The sequence below is a fragment of the Pundamilia nyererei genome, unplaced genomic scaffold, assembly GCF_000239375.1.
Source record: "Pundamilia nyererei isolate P.nyererei 1_Seehausen unplaced genomic scaffold, PunNye1.0 scaffold00035, whole genome shotgun sequence".
Lineage (NCBI taxonomy): Eukaryota > Metazoa > Chordata > Actinopteri > Cichliformes > Cichlidae > Pundamilia > Pundamilia nyererei.
The window spans coordinates 2373054-2399302 of NW_005187436.1; the positions used below are offsets into that span (position 1 = coordinate 2373054).

At 40.1% G+C, this 26249-nt stretch overlaps 1 protein-coding gene across 3 annotated transcripts in view; it reads left to right on the plus strand.

Annotated features, from left to right (window-relative positions):
• The window catches only part of scaper (S-phase cyclin A-associated protein in the ER), a 58281-nt gene that overhangs the window by 6746 nt on the left and 25286 nt on the right, over positions 1–26249 (plus strand). For 2 of the 3 annotated variants that reach the window (XM_005729973.1, XM_005729974.1), the window contains exons 2-22: positions 401–518; positions 1293–1369; positions 2735–2932; positions 5421–5521; positions 6627–6740; positions 7250–7365; positions 7464–7750; positions 8250–8594; positions 9825–9992; positions 10141–10207; positions 10293–10410; positions 10751–10862; positions 11286–11426; positions 11508–11663; positions 11754–11896; positions 12443–12524; positions 12619–12771; positions 13947–14054; positions 17741–17877; positions 21597–21662; positions 22088–22214. In XM_005729973.1, coding sequence (XP_005730030.1) covers positions 401–518; positions 1293–1369; positions 2735–2932; positions 5421–5521; positions 6627–6740; positions 7250–7365; positions 7464–7750; positions 8250–8594; positions 9825–9992; positions 10141–10207; positions 10293–10410; positions 10751–10862; positions 11286–11426; positions 11508–11663; positions 11754–11896; positions 12443–12524; positions 12619–12771; positions 13947–14054; positions 17741–17877; positions 21597–21662; positions 22088–22214 — 2934 coding nt within the window. The remainder of the gene's footprint in view (positions 1–400; positions 519–1292; positions 1370–2734; positions 2933–5420; positions 5522–6626; positions 6741–7249; positions 7366–7463; positions 7751–8249; positions 8595–9824; positions 9993–10140; positions 10208–10292; positions 10411–10750; positions 10863–11285; positions 11427–11507; positions 11664–11753; positions 11897–12442; positions 12525–12618; positions 12772–13946; positions 14055–17740; positions 17878–21596; positions 21663–22087; positions 22215–26249) is intronic. The other variant, XM_005729975.1, reaches the window with a different exon arrangement.

The following is a 26249-nucleotide window of genomic DNA, read 5'->3' on the forward strand; positions in this document are numbered from 1 at the left end:
ATTCATGTTCTACACAGTTCTTGCAAGTTCATAGAAATTTCTGTTCAATTAGAACCAAGTATTTGAGTTGATGATTGTAATTTTTATACAGTTGTTGTGATTTGTATTTTAACAATTTTTGATTAATTTTTTTTCCCGTTACAATATTAAACTTTAATGTATAATATTGTAAAGGAAACAAAACATAAAAAAATTGCTCTCTTTTTTTATTCGGGCTACTTAAATTTATTTTGGGCTACCAAAAACTGAAGAGTGCTGGCCCAAAGTTTTGTGAGCCTTGATGTTGCTGGCACAAATAATGTGACTAACACTCTGATTCATCCTTTGTTAGGTCGAGAATAAAATGAAGAGGGAAAATCCAGTCAGATTTAATGTGTTGAGTCTTATGTCTGTCCTGCAGGCTTCATTTCAGCGCTCCAACAGCCATGACAAAGTGCGAAAGATAGTTGCTGAAGAGGGCCGTGCTGCTCGAAACCTTATTGCCTGGAGCGTCCCTCTAGAGAGCAAAGAGGAGGAAGGTTGGTAGCTTAATGCAAAGTAAAAAAAAAAATTTTATGCCGTTAATTTATGATACTGCAGATGTTGTTGTGGATAATTTATTAAAGGTGATAACCATATCCTGGGGTCACGGGCTATCTGTCTTTGCCAATATTGTTCAGCATTTTATATGTTATTCATTAAAAATGTTGTTGTACACTGTCAACTGGAACCAGATGGTTATTTTTTTTCTCATGGCTCAACTGATAAAATGAGTACTTCAGATTTCTTAAGCAGACTGTTTAAACTTGATGCATGCTCTTGTTTTAGAATAAATAAAATATATTTTTGTTTTTAAATGGTGACAATGGGGGGGTTGTCTTTGAAATAGTCTAATCCTAACACTTCTGAGAAACCCACTCAACATGCTCACCCATTTTTCTCATTTTCACTCTGCTTCTCTTTTATTTGTGGGTCAGTTCAGTTTTATTTATTTAAGGCCTTGTTTTTGCTCCAAAGTTTGAGGATGAATTAAAGTCCAGCTTTTGAAATTGTAGTTTAATCTTGTGTTTGTATGTTTGTTTGTTTTTTTTACATAAGGCTTACCTAATCCTCTGCAACTCTATAATTAATCATTTACAATCAAGTGTTTATTTTGTATTTCACTTCTCAATGATTCTCTTTTTTTTACAAATGTGACGTATTTATTTGTCACAACAATTATATATTCATTGTTGGCCAGATTTAAGCTCTGATTATTTATCCACTATCTAAATGCAAGCCTCATATTTTTTTCCTCTCTCCTTTTTACTTAGCAAAGTCCAAAGGCAACTCCAGTGGCAGTTCCAGGTCTCAGAGAATCAATTCGGGACAACAAAGGAATAAAAAGCAGGTTGGAATACCGTCCTCCAACACTAGAGGGCACTTTTTACTAACTTATTTCATCTTTGACTTCTGCCTCATGCAAGCCTGTCTGTGGTGGTTGCAAAACTCCCCTTTTTTGCAGCCTTGGTTTGGGATTCCTGTTTATGTCAAAGAGAAAGATGTGGTCAAAAAGAGGGGCAAAAGGCAAAGTACTGTTTTAAAATTTTGTATGAAGTCCTTTAATATTTTTCTCCTGGATGCAACCAAAATCTGCCTCAAGTTAGCGCTCTGATGGGCCTTCACAGTGTGTACTTCTCTCTCATATGCACCTGAAATTTGGCAAACTATTTGTGCCTACCAATACAAGAGATTATTGCATCAACTGGACTGTTAAATGTTTAATAATGTTAGTTTCTTTGTGAGTGGGCTTCCATATAAAAATAATGAGGTAAAGGTAGCATGACTCTGTAACACTGCTGTGCAGTCAGTGTTTGTGCTTTCCCTGCAAATCCAGCCACATGATGTTAAAAATTCAGCTCACTGTGATGTCAGTGCTTCAGCAGTCAAAGTTTCTCATTTAACACTTAGTTTTTATCATTAGTTTAAACTGATCAGGGTTTAGTTGGAAATCTTCATTATTTAGTGCAAGTAGCTGTTTGAAAAACATTTCAAAACCAAAAATATGCAGTGAGGTAAAATTTATAATATATCTTATTCTTTATTTATTGGACACCGGAGATTTTCAGAATAAAAGATTAATTGAGCTCAGTCAGAAGTCATTTCCTTATCAGATTCCCAGTTATGAGAAGCTGTTGGGCTACTGTCCAAACTTCTTTACCTGCAGATCTCAAATTTGATTTTTTTTTTTTTTAACCATTTGTCAAATTTTAGTTCAATGTTGTTGTTATTTTGTTTTGTTTTTTTAATCACTAAACAGTAAGTGTTTATTAAAGGCTTTGAAGTGATATTTGTTTTAAATTTGTGAGTTAGATATTGAAATAAAACAAATGAATAAACTAAAGCCTAAAAGTAAAGCACACCATACTGTTATAAAGGGACTCATTAATAAACTGGAGTGCTTTGTGTTTTACTTTTGGCCTTAAGTACAGATAATTTGTCAAGAGATTGCGATAATGTGTATGTTTACGTTTTTAAAAAATATTCTTGCCATTTTCCTAAATGTTCTCTCTTATTGTTCGTGGGGCTCTGCTCGTGGTGTTTTCTATGGTGTTTGCATTCAAAGTGGTAGTTCAACGTAATGTTTCCAGCATATTTGCTATTATCTTGGCGCTATGACACCTATGTTCGGTGCCTTAGTCAGCAGAAATCCTTACAGAGCACCTGTAAATGGTAGGGGGAAGACGGAGCTTTTCAGTTTGCTCTTTCTCCACAGAATGCTGCCGTGGAAAATAAAGGCACAGCTGGAGCTTTGCTGGAAAAGGGGCCAGAGAAGAGCCCCACAAAAGTCAGACAGCCCCGAAAGGTGGACCTGCGAGCTCGCTACTGGGCATTCCTCTTTGATAATCTGCGTCGGGCTGTGGATGAGATTTACGTCACTTGTGAATCTGATCAGAGCGTCTTGGAATGCAAGGTTAGTCTGCATCAAGGAGCGAGAAAAAAAAAGGGGGGGGGGGAGTTCTGCATAGGAATGCTGATCCTAGTTTTGGGATCACTGGGTTTATGTCCTGACCAGTACAAATGTCTTTAGCAAGTTTGAAATGTCGTATGATTTGTGAACACTAGAGGGGGACATTGAAAGCATGACAAACATCTCACATTCCTCTCGAGTCTGCTTAATGTCAGAGGGGCTCTCTGAAGGCTTGCTGGTGAGACATTTATCACAGGGCTCTCTCTTCACATTGGCATGAATAATATTGATGACTGACTGTAAACAATACGTATGCATGTTAATAACAGGGTTTGGCGGTTTCCGCTCTTTGACATAAACCACCAACATTTCTGATTCTCTGCTTTGCGGAAGTGTATTTTGGTAGCACTGATATGTCGCTCCAGAGCGTATGGGCGTGATAGTACCGGTCATTGATTCTTCTGCCGTGGTGCATTATGCTGATCATTGTCCTGGTAACGGTCTGCGGTCAGTACCACAGCCCTCTGGTGTGGTCGGCTCGCTGTCATTGCCACAGCGCAGCTCCCTGTGGCGTGATCAGCACGCTGTCATGTGTCCTGTGTCAGACAACAAGCTGCTAGTTGTGTTTTTTCCTTTCTCATACCACTATATCTCTCGACACGCTAATGCTGTCTAATGGCCATGAAGCTGGGCGCTGTTCATAATCCCCCATCCCACCCAGCTTGGGCTTAATGGACACTGATAAATGATGGAGTCATCTGGAGGGGAAGCAGAGTGCTCTGATAGCCCCCAGCCACAATCCCCTGGTGTAGCTGTGGGCAATCAGCATGTGTACTCTCTCACACAAACGGCTCACCATTTTTTCCACCTAAAAACTTATGAACATCAACACAATCATTATCAGGAAGTAATTCTCTGCCGCAGCTCTGTTACTGTAATACTTTATGCAATTTTGAGGGGAATGTAGCCCTGACCTAATGTTTTTCCATTTACAGGGTAATTGTCCATATAGCAGAATGATTCCTGTGTGTTTAAGCATAATCCCCACAACCTCAGTTCTAATTACTTCACACAAACTGCTTATTTTACCCATTTTTAACTTTTTTTTTTTTTTAGCAATATCACCCAGTACAGGCAAGAAACATACGAAACATACTCTGTATTCTTCTTGCTTTGAGGTCAGTTAAGAAGACTTGTATTTTCTAATTTGTGTACATGGACAGAAACGGGCTATTCTGGACTTCTGGCGTTCAAATAAATTAAAAAAAACAAAACAAGACAATGTGAAGTATAAAATATTTCCTTCCCAGAAGTCAATAAGTCTGACCTTGACTGAACATGACATGGCTGATCATTTTTGTTTGGACCACAAGCTTTTACTGGCCCTCTTGCTTTATGACAATGCCTCGTGAAGGTTAAATCCATTTCTCATGAATTATTATTTGGTGGTTATTTTTGGCTAAGCGTGTCTGTTCTCTGTCCTCTGCTTTATGGTGCTTTCACTCAATGTTGGTTTAGCTGTCAAATGCACAGCAAACCTTCATTACCAAATGAAGCGAGCCACAGCAGTAGACACTGGCTGTTAACCAGCCCTAATCAGCAAACCTGCTCAATGCATCTTTCACTGGACTGACTTGTCTATTAACTAAAAGCACTGTGAAGGTTTACTCTCAATTACCACTCCCTTCATGCTCCCCATCAATCAGTTGTGTCTGTTTCATTAGAGCTCTGGGGAGAAAAAAACCCCTCCACAGCCTACCACTTCTGAGTAACCAACACCGGCTGAGTACAAGTGCAGATAATGGGCATTTGTTAAAAGGAATTTGCCTTCATTGTTCTTGAAGTTTCAGTCAAGTGTTTTTCTTAACATTCATTGAAACTTTGTGGGTCAGCTCCTGCTTTCTAGCAAAACTTTGCAAGTTCTCTTTTGTCAGTTCTTAATTTATTACGTACAATTTTTTAGGAAAAAAAATCTGTGACGAAGATAATAAAAAGGCTGTTTTTTACTTCTTTTTTTCAGTTTATCCTTTTGTTAATAAAGTGTCACAAAAGGGTTAAACGTGCCAAACCTTTTTCCCGTGGCTCATGGTACCACACTGAAATATCTTATTTTAGTCAAAAATATATGTTCAATATACTCAAATGTACATAAACGCTGGAACAAGTGAATTAAAAATTTCTGACTACAAACTCAGATCAAAATCAGCTAATGATTATTTTTAAATAACCTTTTGGAAACGTATGACTATGAATTCTGCTTTGTGGTTTGCACAATTTACAGCAGACACTGCAATGGATTTTTCTTGGTGTTTGCAGGGATATGTAAGAATATTTTAAAATGCTTTTAGTGTTGAGTGCACATCCATCAGTTATTTATTTTAAACTTGAGGGGTTTTTGTGTGCTATATTTTTATTATTATTTTTTTTATTATTCATATTTTGTGTTTTCTAAATTGTGGTTTCTCTGTACTGTTATACCTGCTGTCTTCAGGAGGTGTTGATGATGCTGGACAACTATGTACGGGACTTCAAAGCTCTCATAGACTGGATCAACCTTCAGGAGAAGTTGGAGAAAACAGATGCTCAGAACAGGTCATTTTAAGATGCTCTTCACTTTTTCAGTGGACCTCATTCACAAGCATTGCTCACGAACAATCTGACTGTAAACTAGGCATACATTTTGTGCACAAATCTGTGTGCAAACGCATTTAGTACATTATTTTATGAGGACATTTAGATTTGCCTCAAATCATGCTTACAATTGATGGAAGCCAGACTGTATCAAAAAAAATGTAAAGACACATATTTGAACTGTGATGTAGTGATGATGGTGTCTTATTAGTTACTATTTACAGTTTTCCAAAGCAAGCTAAGCCAAAAAATGTTCATAAACAATAATAAGGAATTAAACTGCATGTTTAGAACATAGTATATTAACTGACAATGTGTAAGCTAGCCCCCCCCCCTCCTCCATTAAACATATGCAACCTTTTCAATACTAGTTTTTACCAACACAAAGACCAGACAAAATAAAGGGCACAAAACGTTCCAGATATTTAATGCACAATATGTCACTCCCAAGGAAATCCACTTAGGGAAACTTGTTTTCTTATATAGAGAAACAGACGCATGGTAGCATGCAGATTGAGATGTGAAACCAAAGCTGGTCCGATTTTGATTTACTAACATACCCACAGTTTTGTTCTGTCAGAACAAAATTGGTTTGTGTGCTTTTTTTTTTTTTCCCCCTCCTAAATCCGACAGTACTCTTGAACGGTACTATTTTCTGGTCAGAGTAAGGGGCATTTCCAAACTCGTATGAGGCCCATTGTTTTTGTTTTTCTTTCATTCTCATTCTCTTCCCACTTTGAATTGCTCCCTGAGGTGGAACCAAAAATGCGGGTGTCCGGTCCCTGGCTTTGAGTCACAAACAGAATGAATCAATAGCCTTGGCTTTAATTCAAAGAGATCCAGCAGTTTATTGGCTTCTCTTTAACACAGTGACCATTGCAGCTGTAAATTTGAAACGGGCTGTTAATCAATAGAACAACCTGGAACTTTTACATGCTTCATTTATTGCATACATTGCTACAAGTGAATCAACCATCTGACTGATTTCGCAAATGTGTGAGTCAAGTGTTTGTGTTTGGCAACTAGAAAAAGTTTAGTGATGTACGGCACTTTCACTTTTGTTCAGGCCAACTTCTTTAGCCTGGGAGGTGCGTAAGATGTCTCCGGGACGTCATGTGATGCCAAGCCCCACAGACAGAATGGTACCTACGCCAGCTGCACGTCGCGCCCTCAACTTTGGGTAAGCTTTTACCTGTTATTGTTTCCAGTCTAGCATTGTATCATAAGGCATCCTGTGATTCACCAATCAATATTTGTTATGATGCATTATGGTTGTTTTTGTAGAGGTTAGGAAGTGCAGACTATCTAGCAAGACAGCCAATGAAGCATTTGTTTAATGCAATTTGTTGAGTGTCTCACTCTTGGGCAGCAGAATCAGTGGAAGGTGTAGATGAAAGTGTCAGTTAAAGTCTGCTGAAGCATCGGTTCAATATGTGCACCGCTCTGTAATCTGATGCTGCAGGAAATGGATATTGATCATGACGGAGGCCTGTTGTCCAATACGTCCATTGCTATCTCACAGTGGAATGTACTCAGATGCTTTGGCTAGACGCTTTCTTAAGATTGCTGAAGCTTTACAGACAGGCAACACAGTAGGAGCTGCTCAGACATGGAAGGAGGGGATTGCACCTGTTGAGTTTAATGGCCATTTGTTTGTTCTGATGCATGCTCTGTATGTGTCTTCATCAGTGGTCCTCCTGCAACCAGGCACTCTCACACAGGCCCCAGCTGGGCAGACCGAGTAAAGTGCACTCAGTCCGTCCTTGGCTCCTGTCAACCCACAACATCCCAGGCAGAAAAACCTGGTAAGAAACCCCTCATAAAATCGCACTTCACTCTGTACTTAAAAGAGAGTGCAGTTTAATCTTCTCCTTGATTTACGGAGCGCCTTGTGTGTTCACAGGTAAAAAGGACGCAGAAGGCTGGGAAACGGTACAGCGAGGACGCACTGCCAAACCTCGCTCTGCCGCCATGGTTGCCAAGGTCAGTCCTGTCTTGGTTAGCGTCACCCCAAAACAGGACAACAATAAGGGTAACCAGTCGCGTGTGCCACCACAAGCAAATGAGCAACTCCGTCCCGAGTGTCCCCGCCACAAGGACGTGAGTCAGACAGACACCAAGCAGCAAATCCCTTCGGAGCCTGAGCCACAAGAGGAGGTTGAAGGTCCAGAGAATGGACAAATAATGGAGGTACTAATGTTTAGTACCTTGTGACATCTTTCTGCCCGAACAGTCCCTGGGTATCAATTATTCATGATAAGCGTGTATTGTAACACTAGACCATTTTATCAGCCGTATTTGTTTTTGTTTGGGCTTGATGGTATTCATAGACAGACTGTCGAGACGGGGATATCAACTTTGAAACGATTGATTGCGCGCTGACATTTCAGAGGCATAAAGCCCATCTTCACTGTCATGAAATAAATACGCAGACAATGCATCAAGACACACTTGGTAAGGGTGTGTTATAGCTATCTAAATTGTATTTGCATTCTTTGTTTATTTTAATCATAAGTGGATATTTAGGGCATGTCGGTTCCAGCTTCCTTGCATGATTTGTTTTTCAGCTGTGTGTCGAATAGTGACTGTTTTGGTTTTATTTTTGTATTGCTTTCATGAATTGCTTTATATATGCATGTCTTTAATTGAGTTTGCGTGTGTTTGTGTGTGTGTGTGACTGTCGGTGCAGCCCCCAGCAGAGAGTGCACAAGGCTCGGGGCAGTGTGTCGACGCACCCTGTGAAGACGTGCCTCCCACCATAGCAGCCCTTACCCCATTCCAACCCCCAGAGCACACCCCATCCATAACCTCACCAACAGACATTACCTTATCAGTCCCAGTTTCTGTCGTGAACCTCGCCACATCACTAGATCTACCCCAGACGGATGGCCTCAGTACACAGTTGGCCTTTGGGGACAGTGGGGCTGAGGGGGGCACGTCACAGGGCATGGCCACATCTGCTGCAGGACAGGCCGAGACTCCCATGGCAGCGGTGAAACTGGAGAGTGTGCTGGACCCCACAGAGCTTTCTACTGTGAGTGCTGAGAGATGGAGGAGCAGAGGGAGGGGAGGGCTGGGAGGGCAGGGATCCCCAAGGATCTTTCACCGCCTAAACAAAGTCAATCTTAAGAGACCTCCAGAGCAAATGTGCAGGCAAGAGTATATAGCTCTGTGTAGTGTTGTTGTAGTACCATTCACTGTTAAGAATAGTTGTGTGTAGATGTAGATTGTATTCAACCTACTCCAACCAAGTTTTACTGAACACAAAATGCTCCACAAACTGAATTATTTATTTATTTATTTTCGTATAAAGTTTTTAATTACTGTTGTCTTCTGCTTCAGGCTTTGTCTTTTCTTTAAGGCCTCATTTGGAGAATGCAAACACACAGTTCCATTTAATTAAAGGATGAATTTGCATTTAAATATGATTTATATTATGTAGAACCTTCCCTTAGTCTGAATATTAACTAGTCTGATCTTTTGCAGAATACTGGTATACCTACACTGAAGACTGAAAACTACTCGTGTATACTGCTGCAAATGCAGATCCTTTTGAGAAGCCTCTTCCTTGTTAGTTTACGCTTGATTTAGAGTAATTCCGGCCCTGAAATAATCCCTTATTTTCACAATAATACCTCAAGTCCTCATACATAAAACCCTTAAATAAACTGCCAGTTTCATAGAGCAAAACCATGCCTCCTTCCACCATCTCTTCATCCTCACTGTTAATGTGCCATGCATGTATTTTGGATGCTTCCTCACTTGTGAGAATTGTGGTGATTGTGTGGTACAAACTGTGATTGGGTTGGTATGTTATCCCCCCTTATATTTGGTTCCAGTGACAAATCAAATCACCTTTACAGAAGCTAAAATATATACAGGTGTTCTCATGAATGCTTTTCTTCAATTACAAAACAATGACCGTGTTTTGTTTAGTATTTAATAGCATTTACTCATTGACCAGCAGTTTCTCTCTTGGTTCAGGAATAGTTCAGGAAAGTAGGGTTTCAGTGGTGCTGGAGAGATATTGGATAATATAGCTTTCATGTAATCTAACTACTTACATTTCTTCAGTGCTATTTTTGATTAAAGAGGAATCAATTCTGCAACTTTTATTTTTCAAAATCAACACAGAAAATTAGTATTTGAACCAAATGTTCAGTGTAAACCAATATTGAATAGTGTACTTGGTGTACAGTGGGATAGTTTTAACATTTATGGAATGTGAAATGTGTGTGAGGTGGAATCTGTGCTCTCTGTTCAGCCCCAGTCTATGGCAGAGGTCCTGGCCAAGAAAGAGGAGCTGGCAGACCGGCTGGAGAAGGCTAACGAAGAGGCAATCGCTAGTGCCATTGCTGAGGAGGAGCAGTTGACGAGAGAGATTCAGGCTGAGAACAATGACCTGGAGACTGACAATGAAAGTGACTTCTCTGTAAGATCCGTCATGTTTTTTTGTTATGCTCTTGAATGTTTGGTACTTTTAATTTGACAGTCATTAAAATGGTATTTAAGAAGTTTTTTTGTTATTATGAATCTACTATTTAAAAAAACAAAAAACAACCCTCAATTATTTACCACAGGCCAGCATCGGTAATGGAAGCTGTGGAGCTAATATAGATTGGAATGACATGCTGGCGGATTACGATGGTATGAAAGGCAACATCTGAGATTTAAACACTTTTTGTAAAGGTAAACACTGCACTCAAGTCTATTTTTGTTGTCCTTCCTGTAGCTCGGGAACCATGGCGGCAGACTACATCATGGGGCGACATGGTAGAGGAAGAGCCCGCTCGGCCTCCTGGACACGGCATCCACATGCATGAGAAATTGTCCTCACCGTCACGTAAAAGGTACCACATCATATATTGCATTTTCTTTTTTTCCCGGCTAGTTGGCTTATTTCATAACTCAAACTAACGAGATCAGCACAGTTCTTTTTCTTTTTGCCTTCCTGAACAGCACCAAGGTTTACTCTTTAGCAGCCCTCTCCCCTCCCCTACTTTGACAAGGATTGATCCCTGCATCCGGAAAATCAAAGGCTCACTTACTGTGTCTGACCTCTTTCTTTTTAGCTTACCACCCAGAATGTCTAAACAGGCCCTAGGTGTCTGTTAGGGTCTGCGTCTGCCTTCCACATTGTTGATAAGGAGAGGGAAAGAGATGAATGATGCATTTCCATATTTTTGACAGGACCATTGCAGAGTCAAAGAAGAAACATGAGGAGAAACAGCTGAAGGCGCAGCAGCTGAGGGACAAACTCAGAGAAGAAAAGACGCTCAAGCTGCAGAAGCTGTTGGAGAGGGTGAGTAAGTCTGCATGAACTTGACGGAAAGCACCGCGAAGAAGTTCCATGCAAGCTAAGCTTAGCCTGGCTCGCAGCGAGAGATTCTGTCAGCACACTGCCCGATAGAATCACCAAATATTGTAACCCATTCCAGTCACATCTAGGCCAGCTGGCCACAGGCAGTCGTAATGGAGACTCCCAGCCAAAATCAACAGTCTTTCATGAAGTTTGTTTTTGTACTCTCAGCCATGGCAAGAGGAGTTAGTCCCAGAATAATTCAGGTTAACCACATAAATCCATGAAGTGGTGTTTAGTCTCATTAATCCCCACGTGAACACACCGGGAGAGGTTAGAAACCGAGCGGTCAGGAATCTATTGTCTGTTTGGTCTTAAAGAATACACTGTGGATTTTTCTTGCTGCTTGCTTTTCACTTTCTGCAGGAAAAAGATGTGAGGAAATGGAAAGAGGAGTTGTTGGAGCAGCGGCGGAGGATGATGGAGGAAAAACTGTTGCACGCCGAGTTTAAGAGGGAGCTGCAACTGCAGGCTATTGTGAAGAAAGCTCAAGAAGAGGAGGCCAAGGTATTAAGAGCGAATCTCTTGCAGTCATGCATTTTATATATATATATTTTCATATTGTCATTCAAGGATGTGTTTTTGCAGGTGAATGAAATTGCTTTCATCAACACCCTGGAAGCCCAAAATAAAAGGCACGATGCCCTTGCCAAGTTAAGTGAATATGAGCAACGACTTAATGAACTGCAAGAAGAGAGACAAAGGAGGCAGGAGGAGAAGCAGGCCAGAGATGAGGCTGTGCAGGTGATTAAGAAAAACCTTTTTTGCCTTCATTTATGTTCTCTAATAGGATTTTTAAATTACCAATCCCCAATCTATTCCGCTCCTGTGTAGGAGCGTAAGCGAGTCCTGGAAGCAGAGCGACAGGCAAGAGTGGAGGAGCTGCTGATGAAGAGGAAGGAGCAGGAGGCTCGTATTGAACAGCAGAGGCAGGAAAAGGAGAAAGCCCGAGAGGATGCAGCACGGGAAAGAGCGAGGTTTGTACTTCCAAATCACTTCAGCATGAGTGGAAAACTTACTTTTTGTCCCCCTTTGAGGGGGCGGTTTAAGATTGAGAGATTAAGATTTAAATGGGAAGATATCTGATTTTTATTCTTTAGTCACCAATCAATAGCCCAGGACGAGACTTTCATACAGTGTCAGTTGTCTGTGACTTTGTAAACTGTCCTGATATAGTTGTGCAGTTTTTCCTGCTCACAATGAAACATTGGAGGAGGTGCTAAATTATTCCAGTAAGCAGAATACAGCTTACCACAACTTTAAGTGGCCCAGCAAAGTATCTAGCTATTTTTTATGAATGATGTAGTTAAGTGTTTTATTGTAGATGTTTTCTCTGTTATTATGGATTACTGAGGGGTGGATTGATGAGCTGAAATAGCCATTCTATTCAAATGAAATCTACAAGTCGTAGTGTCAAAAAAAGAAACGCACCCTCTGATTAAACAGGCTACATCACTTTGATTCTTGCTGTCTTTTTAAGACTTTTAGATGCACTTATTTGTCATTTTATGTCCCATCTGCAGAGACCGAGAGGAGCGTCTGGCTGCTCTCAGCGCTGCTCAACAAGAAGCCATGGAGGAGCTGCAGAAGAAAATTCAGATGAAGGTACATTTATACAGCGCCACCTTGCTTCTTTAACAAACATTAGACAAGAGTCCATGTTTCTCGTATGACCTGGGTTTTTTGGTTTCTTCCATAGCATGATGAGAGCAGCCGCAGGCATATGGAGCAAATCGAACAGAGGAAAGAAAAGGCTGCTGAGCTCAGCAGTGGTCGACATGCTAACACAGACTACGCACCTAAACTGACACCATATGAGCGCAAGAAACAGTGTTCACTGTGTGGAGTTGTGGTATGTAAAGTTTCCAATCAGTCTCTGGATCAGTTAGAGTACTTCACTAATATTTAATGCAGTATCCGAACTATTAACTAACTCTACAACTAACTTTACCAATTAACTTAAATATTTTTATTTTAATCTCCTGAACTAATATATTTATGCGTCTTTGCTATATATAAACATGAGGAAAGCAAAAAAAAAAAAAAAGAAGACCACATTTGACAGGCTGTATGTACACAGAATTACTAACCTGAAGGTGATTCAGAGGAGTTTTGAAAGAGGCCACATTTAAATGAGGATTTAACAGCACCGATTAAACACAGTCACCTAAACAGATTTATGACTGGCCATGATTATGCCCCCCCCCTCCTTTCTTTCTTTGGAGCATCAGGCAACGAGCAGACACATTTATCTCTGATTAACTGGCTGCCATCAAAACAAGGGTGGGACACCTTGAGTTTTCAAACCAGCATCAGAAAAAGGGGTGGGGAGGAATCTTGTTAAAATGTTAGATGACCTTGGCCAGCATCTGACACCAGGGATCATAGATGGGTCAGCAGCAAGCACTTTATTTAATTATATTAAACACAAACCATTCCAAATGGGCCCGTTTCCAGAAATGGCAGGAAAACATTGCCTGTTGTACACCTGTCTCTTCTAGTTCCCGTTTCTCAAACATCCCCTACAGCTAGTCAGCAATCTGTGATGAGTCAACTGTTGTCATCAGCTTGCTTTTCTTTTTTTTTCCTTGTATGTACATGGTTGCCCTAAGTTCTGTTTATATAATAAAAACCAGAACAATTAAGTGAGATACAAAAGTATATCACTGCAGCATAATGTATGGCAATTGCTCTAACCATTGTCAGCCCCAAGATCTTCATCCATTGGTATTGGCTTATTTTAGTGAATGAACCTAGGGGTTATGCCAAGACCCAAAATATGATAAGATGAGTATTCTGAACAGTCAGTCGTGCAAATCTGCTACAGCAGAGTATATGGAGCTTGACCTAAACATAATAAATCCCTTTCTAAACTAAGCTTTAGAGGAGGCAGTTCTTGTCCCAGTGTATGTGTCTCTGTGGTATATTGTTTCACCACGGCAACATGGGGCCCTGTTGACCTTCTCCTGCCTCTTTCTCCATTGTGTCCACAGCACTGACCTCTGACCACTCTGTTTGTATTTGTAGATAACCTCAGAGGTGCACCTGTTCAGCCACACCAAGGGCAAGAGGCACCAACAGGCCGTGCGAGACAGCAGCAGCATCCAGGGACGGGAGCTCTCCGATGAGGAAGTGGTGCGTATCACTGTCACCCAGCTGGGAACAAACAAACATCCTCTCACTCTGCCAAAGAGTATTGCCCTGTTGCTGCCTGTTTCATGTAAAAAAAAAAAAAATAGACAAAGAGCACAGTCTTTTATGACACGGTCATTATTGATGTTTATACGTCCTCTTATATACTGCCACAGGCCTGTAGCTGGCTTTGTGAGATTACAAATGAGCCTTGAAATGTACTCAGTTAAGGTTCAGCGCTTCAGTGGAGGACTGACATCACCCTCTTGTCTCCAGGCTTTTTTATTTTTTGTGTGTCATGGAGCACTTTTCCATGGGAAGGCAGCTCATTAATGCAAGGTAACCACTCAGGCTGCAATATGAGATTGGCTTTTCAGCAGGGCTCATTGTGAAGGTGACAACTGTTGGTGCTGTACGCAGAACCTTTGGCTTCAGCAGCTCCTTCATTCAAAGCTTTTTTTTTCAGTGATGAGTAATTGATAACTTTCCTTTTTTTAATCATTTCCTTTCCAAATGCAGTTTCTTTTTGTTTCCTTTTTGACAGCATCATAACCTTGGGTTTGGGGAGAAAAACAGTTTATATATGAACACTTATGCCTTGTATTTGCTTGATTCACTACATTTTTAGCAGTAATCCTAATACAACCTTAACTTGTCATTTTTCAGCACTAATCATTCAGAATTTAGGTCGTTGCTGAGGTCATCCTCATAATATCCTGCATCTTAATCTTGATGTCATGCTTGGACAATTTGTATTAGATGTGTTATTACAGGACTGAGGCTTTAGCCATTCCTGTACCTCTAATATATAACATTTAGATGTCCAGAATTATCTTTTCTTATTTAAAGTGAAGAGACTTTGTTTGGATAGATTCATCTGCCCCACATATTATTTATATCAAAGCTCAGTTTCACAATTTCATTCACGCCGCTGCCAACTATTTTTCACTGTGGCTCCATAACTCTTCCTGCAGCGAAGGATTTTTAATTAAAATGAAGATGGTTTGTCCAACTGTGCTGTGAGGTCTGTGAGGTCACTCCATAGTTTTTCAGCAGAAGCCGATGTGCCCTCATATTTTTTCATTCTCTCCCATTCTGAGAGACTTGTGAATTAAATTGAAAATTCACTTGTATTCAACAGGGTGGATCGATATACGGGTAGAGGACTTGAGATTGCTTTCCTTTTTTTTTTTCTGCTTTGATATAATGAAATAACATCCAAAACCCATATAACGCAAGGAATTTATATCTAGGGTAATTAATAAATAGGTTTCTCAGAGGAAAGGCTGTTCTTGTCTTTAGCGACTGGCAAGCACGATGAGTAGAGTGATCGCCACGCTGCATCGGGTATCAGAACTGACTTAGGCGAGGCACTGAGTAGTCCTCAAGGACTTGTTGAAGCTGTACTGATAGATACAAATAGAGACGCCTGTTGAAATGTCCAGAAATTTTCTCCCACCACACACGGTTTTGAGATGTGCGGTCGATTCGGTATAGCAACAAAGCTGCTGTTTAAAAGAGCAGTCTCTCCACCAGAATTTATTTGTGTAGTTCAAGCGATTTAAGATTATTTACCTGATAATGAAGGAATAGTTGATTTGCTTTTTTGTTTGCTTTCTGTATGACTTCTGTCCTTCTTTTATGACTGTGTGATTTGCTCAACTAGCAGCCGAGTCTTATCTCTTTATCAAAGAGACTGCATGAAAAGGCTGTTTGTGTATGCCAAATGGAAGTCTACCACGCTGGCCTTTGTATGGTAGAAAAGATGGACTGGATGAGCATATCTTGTAGAATTTGTATTTCTGTAGGCTGTCTTTTTGATCTGTTAAAGGGCAGTTTGTGTCAAGAGGAAGATGAGATGTTTATAGTACTATCTAGTTTCTCTCACCAGAGGCAACGTGTAGCTGCAATGCCCTTTGACCAGTGTTTGTGTAGTTTTGTTGCAGAGGTTCCTTTGGTAGGTAAATATATGTTGTTAAATCTTCTCATCCTAAATTCACAAAGTACATAACAACCTTCAAAAAAGACAAAACAAAGAAAAACAGAATTTATATCCCAATGGATATGTTTTATGTAACTAGTCTTTCCCAACAGATGTGTTTTATCTGTTGGTGAAGCAATTCCATTAAGTGAGCAGCCAGTTCACAGGATGGCCTCTCTGAGAGATTACTGAGCTGCTGTCTTCTAAGCGAGGGATAGCTACGGTCACGAGATATTAGTGACCTGTGATATCAGTGAAACGAGGGCAGAGGTGTGCAAATGCAAATCAGAGGAAACTACAGTCACATTCATTTCAGTGAATCGGTCCTGAAGCTTTGAAAATCTTTCTTCAACTTTAAATGAGGAATGTAATATTGAGATTTAATTGAATTTAATATTGTGATTGTGCGTGCGGTCAAATTTAAACTGGCGTGTTTTGTGTCGTCTTTGTATAGAAACTAGAACTAGAGTCACACTCTGTTACTTTTGGGAAAAAAAAAAACCAAATCATTCAAGAATGCTTCCAAATGAAGTGCTTTGATTTCTTTTATTCTTTTCTTGAACATTAAGACAGTGTCTTAGTTTTTCTCTCGCTCTCTTTCTCTCTCTTTTCAATTTGTATTTGAAGCAAATGTCCCATTCTTAGTCTCCCATGGTTGAAATCCTGTGAATCTTTAGTTATAAACTATGTTTTCCGCAGTAAGTAAACCTTTAGTTTTGTGGCACTTGTTTTGCTTTTGCACACTTGAGCCCAACTAATGACAACTGTTTCATATGACGCCTCTCGGTGAAGAGCCCTATTCAGGGAGCAGGTGCAGGAAAAACTTTGACCAAAGGCTGTGGCATCACACAAGATAACTTGCCTACATAACTGAAACCCTTTGTCTGGGGCCATTGTATCCTTTGGGGTGCTGGATGACAGTGTAATTTAGTAATTGGTTTCTTCCGCATGTGTCATGCTGTTCAAATTGGGTTATATTCTCTTGTCTATGAGTAGAAATATCATACTTGTCTGACAGGAAGCAACACCTCCTGGCCTGCAGCATGTCCGTGGGCAGGCAGGTGGCTTCAAAAGAGCATTCATTACTGAGAGTAATTACAGTATTCAGTGGTGTTACTGAGAGGTATGCAACAATGTGTCACATAACACATTCATAAGACTACAAGTTGCGTCTAATAATATGGAAAAGGATTAGGGTCACAGGAAAAAGTACAAAGTGGGCACGTCTTTTTGTTTTTTGTCAAATTCAGATTAAAGTCAAAATTTTTGAGGGAGGAAAAAAAACATTGGAACTCATCTTCACTACTCAAAGAGGAGAAACGAACACAGACACTACTTTTCCTGCGATATGTCAGTGTAGTCTTTCTTTTGGTCTTTGCCTTCCTTCAGTTTACTGCGTATAAAGTGAAGAGTGTTAAAATTGTACGTAAAAAGTAGCAAGCAAATGCTGTTTAATTGCTGTTTGTACAGGAACAGTATATTTGGTGCAAGCAGCAGTGTTGTGTTGTGGCTGACATGGTGCAACCTATAATTGTTTCCATAAAAGTGCAATGTCTGCCTTCCAGGAAATGAGTGCTAAAGTTATGCACTTTGCAGAAAATTACTTATTTTCCTTCCAGTGCGGCTCTCGGAGTTTGTTATAACCAATAACCTGAGAACAATTTGTTCGTAGCTTTTGATATTCTGTTTTTTTTCTTCCCTGTTCTAGGAGCATCTTTCCTTAAAAAAATACATTGTGGATATTTTGACGGACAGCTCTGTTTCTTCGGAAAGCGTGAAGGATGGAGAAGAGCGGCAGAAGGCACGAAAGAAGGCCAAAAAGCTCCGCGCCAGGATGAACTCCAGGTAATTCATCCATTTTCTCTCTGTTACTGTCAGTCTCGATTTTTCTCACCACCCTCTCGCAGGCAGGAGAGGACAAACCTCAGCCAGGACTTTTTTTTCTCCTTTCTTTTTCTTTTTATGAGTGACAACGATATGGAAAACAGATGTTACGTGCATCCAGGCTTTCTACAAGGTAACACTGATGATGTTAATTTATGACCACTTTCCGTGATTGGGGAGCAAAGCTGCAAATCGATCCGTGGCTCTCCAGCTTTCACCTGTAAAGAGCTTTCCTCCAAATTACTGCCATGGTATTGCCAAATCTGAAGCCTTCCTCAGTACCAGCGATGTATGTTCAAGTATGTATGAGCCATGCCTATTTTTCTTGTTCTGAATTATTGATTTTTAAATGAAGTATCAAAGAAAATCAATAGCAATCAACAAATAGGAGGTGACGCTGCTGTGTGTCAGAACCTGGACCTGAACTCAATCAATCCAGCTGGCTGTCAAAAAAGAGATTTGAGGGATGAGACATGCAGTGCGTACTGTGAGATGGTGAGATGGTACCGATGCTTATTATTGGGAAGACTTACCCTCAAAAGACAGCAATCGCACAATAAAAAGAATGAATGAATTATAAATCAGCATATTATATCTATCAAACTTAGTCACGGGCTGAAAAATCATATTAACAAATGTGTATGCAGACATTAAGAAAAAGTGATCTGCTGAACATGTTTTTGTTTTGTGTTTTTTTTCAACGACACTCTTGATCCAGCTAGCTACCGCTTTGGATGCCTCATCTTCCATGTTTGATCACTGAAAACTGATTCCCTAAACTGAATTTGATGACTCATCGTTACTGGCCAGGAACCATATCAAAACATTACTATTCTTTTCACTTTTAATATTCGCTTTTACAACCGAGCTTGAAGATGTAATTAAATGAAAAAACAGTGGTGATACACGCCAGAGGAAGAGCATAAAGACTTTATGTACACACAAAAATACCAATGTAATGACACGACTGTGGCTCCCGAAGTAGAGCAGGTGTTGTAGTGTTGGTACTTTGAACCCCCTCCTCCTCCTGTGCTCAAGGGGTTAAGTGTCCTCGAGCAAACCCTGACGTCCGGTCAGTGCACGTGGACGCACGAGCATTTTACTCACTGCGCTGATAATGTTAATGGCATGACTAAACATTTGTTTCTCCTGCTCTCTAAGAATTCTCCACCACTCATGAAATTTAAGGTTGGATAGCTTCGTTTTCGTCATTAATATTTTTATTTTTATTTTTTTGGTAAAGAGGGGGGGGGAGAGGAAAAAAGACTGGCTGTGGTGGTCGAGTACATGTCGTCATTTGTTATCGCAGGGGTTTGTGCTGTTTTGTGAGTGTAGGCTGACCTAACGATCCTCTAAAATCTTATCACAATTAAGCTGAAAATTTGGCAATGAATGAGTTTTCACTGTTTTAATAATTTATAGTTCAGAAGGAAAAATGTATTCCAAAGAGGCAACTACAAGCTGAAACTGCCTTTCTACTGCAATGTTTTATTCTCAGCTCTGCTGTTTTTGGCTTTGTGAGACTCAGCGGTACTGAGAAAGTGACAACATGATCTGCCTCTGTTCACCATCACTCGCGCACCAGCTCTGCTGAGACTAGCACTCAAAGGCAGCAGGCCTTCAGAGGTCATAAATAACACAGAGCCCCTGTAAACATAAAGGTGAGCTGCTTCACCGCTGGGTGGAAATGAACCGTTTTATTGGAACACCGTATGGTGTCCGTAAAATGTGAGTGTGTCTCACAGGAGTTTAAACTAGGCCTGCATGGAGCCCTGTTGTGTCATAAAGTGGCACACACATACTTTAGCCCACTTATTTGGCGTAACTCCTCTATAATAAATTTTTTGGAAGGGAAAATAAGCTATTAAAATTTAATGTAAGTAGCCTGTCAGTGTCAGGATGAGTTCTGGACTTTCAAAGCAGAGTACACACTGATACTCAGATATGAGCTTCTTGCCTGTTTCTGGTTGCTAATGGTTTGTTTTGTTGGCTACGTGGACCTAAGAGTGATGTGAATATGTAGACACGCCTTATAGAGTATGGAGAACTGCATGAGGTGCTAAGCATGGCCTTAGCTTGTGTTACCACCCTGATTCCTTAGATAAAGGGAGAAAAAAGAGGTTCCCTTAAAGGAAAAACATATGTCCTTAATAATACACAGACAAGCTAAATGGACTAGATTGAATTATTGAACCATTGTCACTTTTATAAAGGTTTTACCACTTGTTATGACCTCAAAGTGGGTCTGTTTTGCAGTGTAGCCATGATTTGGATGTAAACGTGGAGAAAATTCTCTGTAAACAAAATGGAATAATTAAAAGGAATCGAGATCTCGTGTATTATGAAGTGCTTATAGCCCTACATTGTAGAAATGGGCTTTCTCCGTTATTGCCGAACACTAAGATTTATTGCCCATTTTTTACATGACTATAATAAATTGTGTAGCAATTGCTCCCTGCTTAACCTGATTAGATATAAACCTGTCAGATTAATATTGTAATCTCATGAATGGCAAACAGAGTGGATATAGTTCAAGTCCTTATTAAACCATGTCTGTGCTACCTATTTATCCTGCTCACGTGGCACATAAAATCACTACATATTCAGAATGAACGCTGAATCAGGCCACTTAGGGATTTTTTTCCCCCCTTTGCTTATAACTGTTGAAAATCAGTTCTAATGATTATTTTGTAAGTAAGTATTTTTTCTTTTCTGTTAGTAAAGCTGATTTTAAGGATTTTTATGATAAATTAATTTTAAATAACATAATCAGTTAAATGGATTAGCGCTTTTCACTATAGGGTACATTCACCCAGTCATTCACATTGGAATGCATTAGAGGCAATTTTGTGTTCACTATCTCACCTAAGGACACTGTATGTGAACTAGAGGAGCTGAGGATTAAACCAATGGCCTCAAAATAATAGATACAAAATTAGCATTGATATAGAATTTCTGACTGCTTAAATTTGTGCACTGGCTATCTGTGATTTTTAGTCATTGTGGTCAAACTGTGAGGGGAAAATGTCAGTGTCTTTTGGATGAACAATCTACTCTTCACAATCTCTCGTGTTCAAGGGCAGACTTTAGTTGGAGCAGGTATGGCCTGTTGGAGGAAATCCACTTGTCGTCTTCCGGGAGGAGTTTGATTCTATCAGTGTAGAGACGATTAACCGGAAGGTGCCCTGTCAACCTCTCATCAATAGTTACTTATCATGTCTGGGAGTGTGTGATTGACAGATAAATGGGCCGCTCCATAACCCATTTTCACCCACAAACATGCACAAACACAAAGTTTGCCTTTTTCAGACTGGAGATGTTGACTAACGCCATGGAGATGACAGTTCTCTAATAGCCATGGTTGTATTGCTTCTAACCCCCATTAATTGTTTGACAGCGAGGGCAGCAAAGAACTCTAGTCTCCTTGTTAAAAATGGCAGGAGGGAATTAAGCCTTGGTGACATGAGTAGATGGCAGCAAAACACAGGTCCCTGCAGTGCTGCTGTCTGATTATTTTAAGCCAAGTTACATGGTGATTGGCTGACAGGCCAAATAAACAGACTGGGTTTGAAGTATTTTCTCTCTCTCTCCTCACACTTTGATCCTTCGTGTTCGTTACTGACGGGCCAAACACTTTTTTCCTGGGATTCAAGGACTGTTTCCTACTTCTCTCTCTTTAGAGCAAAGGAATATGAGACATCAATGGAGGCAAAGACTCAGGTCCCTGACTCCCCATACAAGGCCAAGTAAGTGTTTTCTTTTGTTTGGGGTTTTCCCTTTTTTTTTTTAAAAATTGACATTTTTCTTCTGTATTAATATTTTTCCCCTAATGTTTGTAGTGCTACATCTAAAGCTTTCTTTAAAAAAAAATCCATTGCTTATTTTTTTCTTAATCACATCTTTAAATCTGTAAGTAAATAAATCAGAGTGCAGTTATATCTCAAGTGTCAAAAATATAAAAAATGTAAATGTTCTATTATTCCATTATTATTTGTTTTTGTAAAGTGTTCCTAAAATTGACTCGAAGAGTTATTTAATCATCTTTTTGTTTTGTTTTTTGTAGACTAATCAGTTAATTGGTTAAACATTTTAGCTTTACCAGTGGTATTAAAAATCCTAAATTAAGGACAGATGTTTTAACAGATTTATAACTTTTGGCTGTTATGTTCAGGTTGCAGCGGTTGGTGAAAGACCTGTTGAAGCAGTTGCAGGGCCAAGATAGCGGGCAGTGGGCCAACAACAAGGTGTCTGGTCTGGACCGAACTCTGGGAGAGATCTCACGCATCTTGGAGAAGCAGGTAACTGTCTGTTATGTTTTTATGCACTTGAAGCCATCCTTTTCTTTAATATAAAGGTCTATCACAAAGGTTTTTGGGTTGCATAATATGCTAGACTGATCTATGGTTTTACACAGTCTGCCGCAGTGCAGAGGTCATGCCAGCCGTCTTTTTAGCTATGTTTTCGTTTTCTGCATACCAACTTGCCTTTGGTTGTTGGCTAATGAAGACCAGATTAACAGTGTTTACACTGTGCACATGGTACCAATAGAGAAGCTTCCTAGCACGAGAGCAAGCATTGTCTTGTGTCTGTGTGGTTTGCACGACTCAGATGTCGCTGGTTTAGACTTTGCTAAATTGGATTTCCAGATGAAATGTCATTGATGCACAAGACTTTATTCAGCAAAGATCTTTTAATTTGACTATACAAAACAAGGAGGGGTTGGCTTTTATTGTAAATACTCCTACCACAACTGTATAAATAAATGATTTAAAAATGTAATGGCAAACTTTCTTGAATACAGTTCAGGTGAAACAAGGCTCTATAAGCCTTGTTGCCTTTTTTTTACAGTTTTTTTTTTTAACAGTAAAAGTCACATCAATTTGAGACTTTGAGGGTTGGAATTAAAACACCTGCCACCATGTTTATGATGAGGAGAATATACGGCCCACTTCCTGTAATGAGGCATAAATTTCCTGCCAAGTTGTGGTTTGAACCATCAAAACATCCCACTGAGCATGCCTCTGGGCGTGAGGATAGAGACATTATGGTGTCCCATCAGTAGTGACGGGGCCGGCTGGAGAGGCTATTACTGAATTTCCCCAGGGAGACGGAGAATAAAGTGGCAGAGGTGGGTGGCATGGTGTTTTGTAAGGAGAGAGGAGGGGACCGGTGTGATGTGACTAGCGCGCAAGCTGTTACTACACGAGGACTCCTCCTCTCAGCTCCACGTGGTCCCAGTGGGAGGTCACAGGTCAGTGGGCCAGAGGAGATGCACTGCATTCAACAGTGGTGTCACTTGCAATAAGCAAATCAAGTGAAAGTCCTTTTGCCTTGTCTTTTTCCTCAGTTTAAAAGCAAGTCTGTGAAGTATTTTGTCAAGCTCTCCTTTACCATCATTTTGCAGTGGTATCCATTCAAAGTTGTGTCGAATCATGATTAACCAATGAGGCAGTCTGGGGAGTGCTTCTCTCCTTAATCCTTTGACAAAGTCAAATAAATAGAGTCTCCATCAGCATGGCTGTCTGGCCCCTGAGTCACTTCAAGTCGGAGCCGTTTTGATTATTTGACCTAACAAGCATCTCTCATGTCATTGACTCACCTACAGATTTGTTTTTCTCCCCCATATCTGATTCAGTCTCCACTTTCTCTCCTAATCCCTTCAACAACACCCGATGCTCCTCTCCTGCGCTGCTGCTTGGGTCCCAACCCCCCACCACCACCACCACTCACTCCTTCTTTTCTCTCTAGGCTACGTCTAGTCTCTGACCCCACTGTGTTTCTCCCCCTGTGGCCTCTAATGATTTTTCTTGTGTCAAACCTGATTTTTTTTTTTTTCGCCCCCTCCCTCCTTACTTTGGGTGATTAAGAGAAGCAATTCTCCCAATGTGCTCCCCCTTTCTTTCTAATGCACACTCGCCTTATTGTTAAGCACTTGTATTTATATATTGCTCAAAGTCTTTACCATTCCCTTCAGCTGAAGCTTGTCTAGAAAAGGGCAGGAGCATGGGTCTGAGAGCCAAATACTGCACCAAGATTGTTTCGTTTTCATTAGGTAGCACTCACAGCTTGATTTGAGTGAGTAGTGGGATTGGTGGGAGTTGTATCTGGGGACATGGGGGAAGGTGAAGGGCAGAGTGGAAGGATTACAGGGTTTCTCACTGGGGCCTCCAGCTGACTGACAGGTTAAAACCAGATCAGCAGCGTCAGAAGTTTTTCCAAAAAACAAGAGGGAGAACACATTACTTAGTTCATTTAATAAATGTGAAATTATAAACATAGTGTTCTGGCACATTTTAAATGAAGTTGAATTTTAATTTCTGGTTTAAAATAAACAGTTGATTTTGAAGAGAGTTGCAAACTCAGATGTTGAGGTTCTCGGACAAGCACGTGCACAGCGGATCTGAACCTTTCTCGATATAGCTTGGTGTAGGTACATGTGAGAACACAACTATTGCAAACAGTGTGATCACAATCTTTAAACTGCATAGAATAGCATAAAGGCTCAGTGCAGCTAGTGAGTTTTCATTCTGTATCCTGCCTGCTGCACTCTGTGCTCAAACAGTTTCCTAATCTAAACCAATCGGAATATTGGCAGAAGTGATAATGCATCTGAAGTGGACTATCTCTTGATTTGTGCTACATGTAAGAAAGGACATGAATCACATTTATGTGCAAAAACAACTCTATTGCTATATTTCTTGCTTCTTGTGGTTTTTTTTGCCATTTACTGTCGAAAACAGGTTCTCCCAAAAGCATCAGTCCTTAAATATGTAGTGTGCCAATGAATGATCTGTGTAGACCTGGGGAAATCTAGGCTGACATGATTGTTTCATTTTTCTAAATTATCCCCCTTCAAAGATGAAGTCGCTCATAAAGCAGACTTTTCAGATACGTTTGATATATTTTATTTGAAATCCTTATATCAGACCTGGAGGTTTTTCTTTGGCTTAACCAAATGGGGAAGATAATTCTAAAAATTATTTGGATCGTTGGCGGAAGATGAAAAGTGTCTCTTAGTTTTAGCTCCAGTGTTACAGAAATTTAACTATAGGCTGTCATTTCTGTCTTCCAAACAGCCCTGTTATTTCTCCACCATGAGACCAGTGGGTAGTGGAATAGCTTTAAACCTCTTACTGTATTAGTTTTAGCTGAAGACAGTTTGTGGCTTCTGTGGTAGGTTTTGGTTTTTGTGGCCTTTTGATTGATCATGTGTTTTTTTTTTTTGTTGTTTTTTTCTTGAAATAAACAAAGTTTGTGAATGAAGAGCAAATGTGGAAATGGATGATTCCACACAGCCTCCTAAATCATATGCCATTATGACTTGTATAAACACATGTTTATACTTAGAAATTTTGACTTTAAAGTGTTTACTCCTGCAGCCTTATTGTGGTTTACAGAAGACTTGGCATGCTGTATAATGATGACATATATGTAAGGAGATGATCATCTGGTGTACTTGGTTGTGAGGGAGGATGAACCCTTGACATAAATGAAGACCCAGATGAAAGTTTAAGTCTTGCCTTAATTTACTTTGCCAGTTCTTTTCCATCTGTTCGTGAGGTAGCACAGTTGTGCCTTCCTCTTTGATTTGATTGGATTGTCTGGTTTTAGGAGACTATGAAAAGCAATTTCTCCTGGTCACTGTTGCAAAAAATACCAGCTGCTTTGGTCCTCCCATCAGCCGGCGTAACAATAGTTACCCAGGGCGAAAATTAGATTAAGTCCTCCCGATGTGTTATTCAGGAGCTGCCTCTGACTTTCTGTCTTTGCCCAGTCTTTTTTTTTTTTAATTCTTAAGTTTTTTGTTTTACCAGGTTGCTACCGCTCAAAGACCAATTAGAACTTCAAGCACTGTTACTCATCTTTAATCTATGATCATACTTTGGCTATGGTTGACCTGGCTTAATGCAAAGAATTAGAGCAAGGGATAACATTCAGCCTACAGTAAAACTTTATGTGCATGCAGTAATTGTTTTAGATATACTGACAATATTTTACACTGGATTTCACAGCCCATATTGCAACTATAAGATTGTCTTTGATATGTACAGATTGTGTGACCTCATAAGACACGTTTTAGGCCATAACTTAAGCAGGAATACTGAAGTACTTACCAACTGCCACACAATGTCTTTTAGGATGAAGCGAAGATGTTTTATAGAGAAAGGTCAGCTTCATTGTGCCACCATACTGTTCTGCAAAAACATGCAAAAGAAAGTGCAATGACTAAGAAGAAGACATAATAATAATAATGGATTGCATTTATATAGCGCTTTTCGGGGCCCTCAAAGCGCTGTACAATTCCACTATTCATTCACTCTCACATTCACACA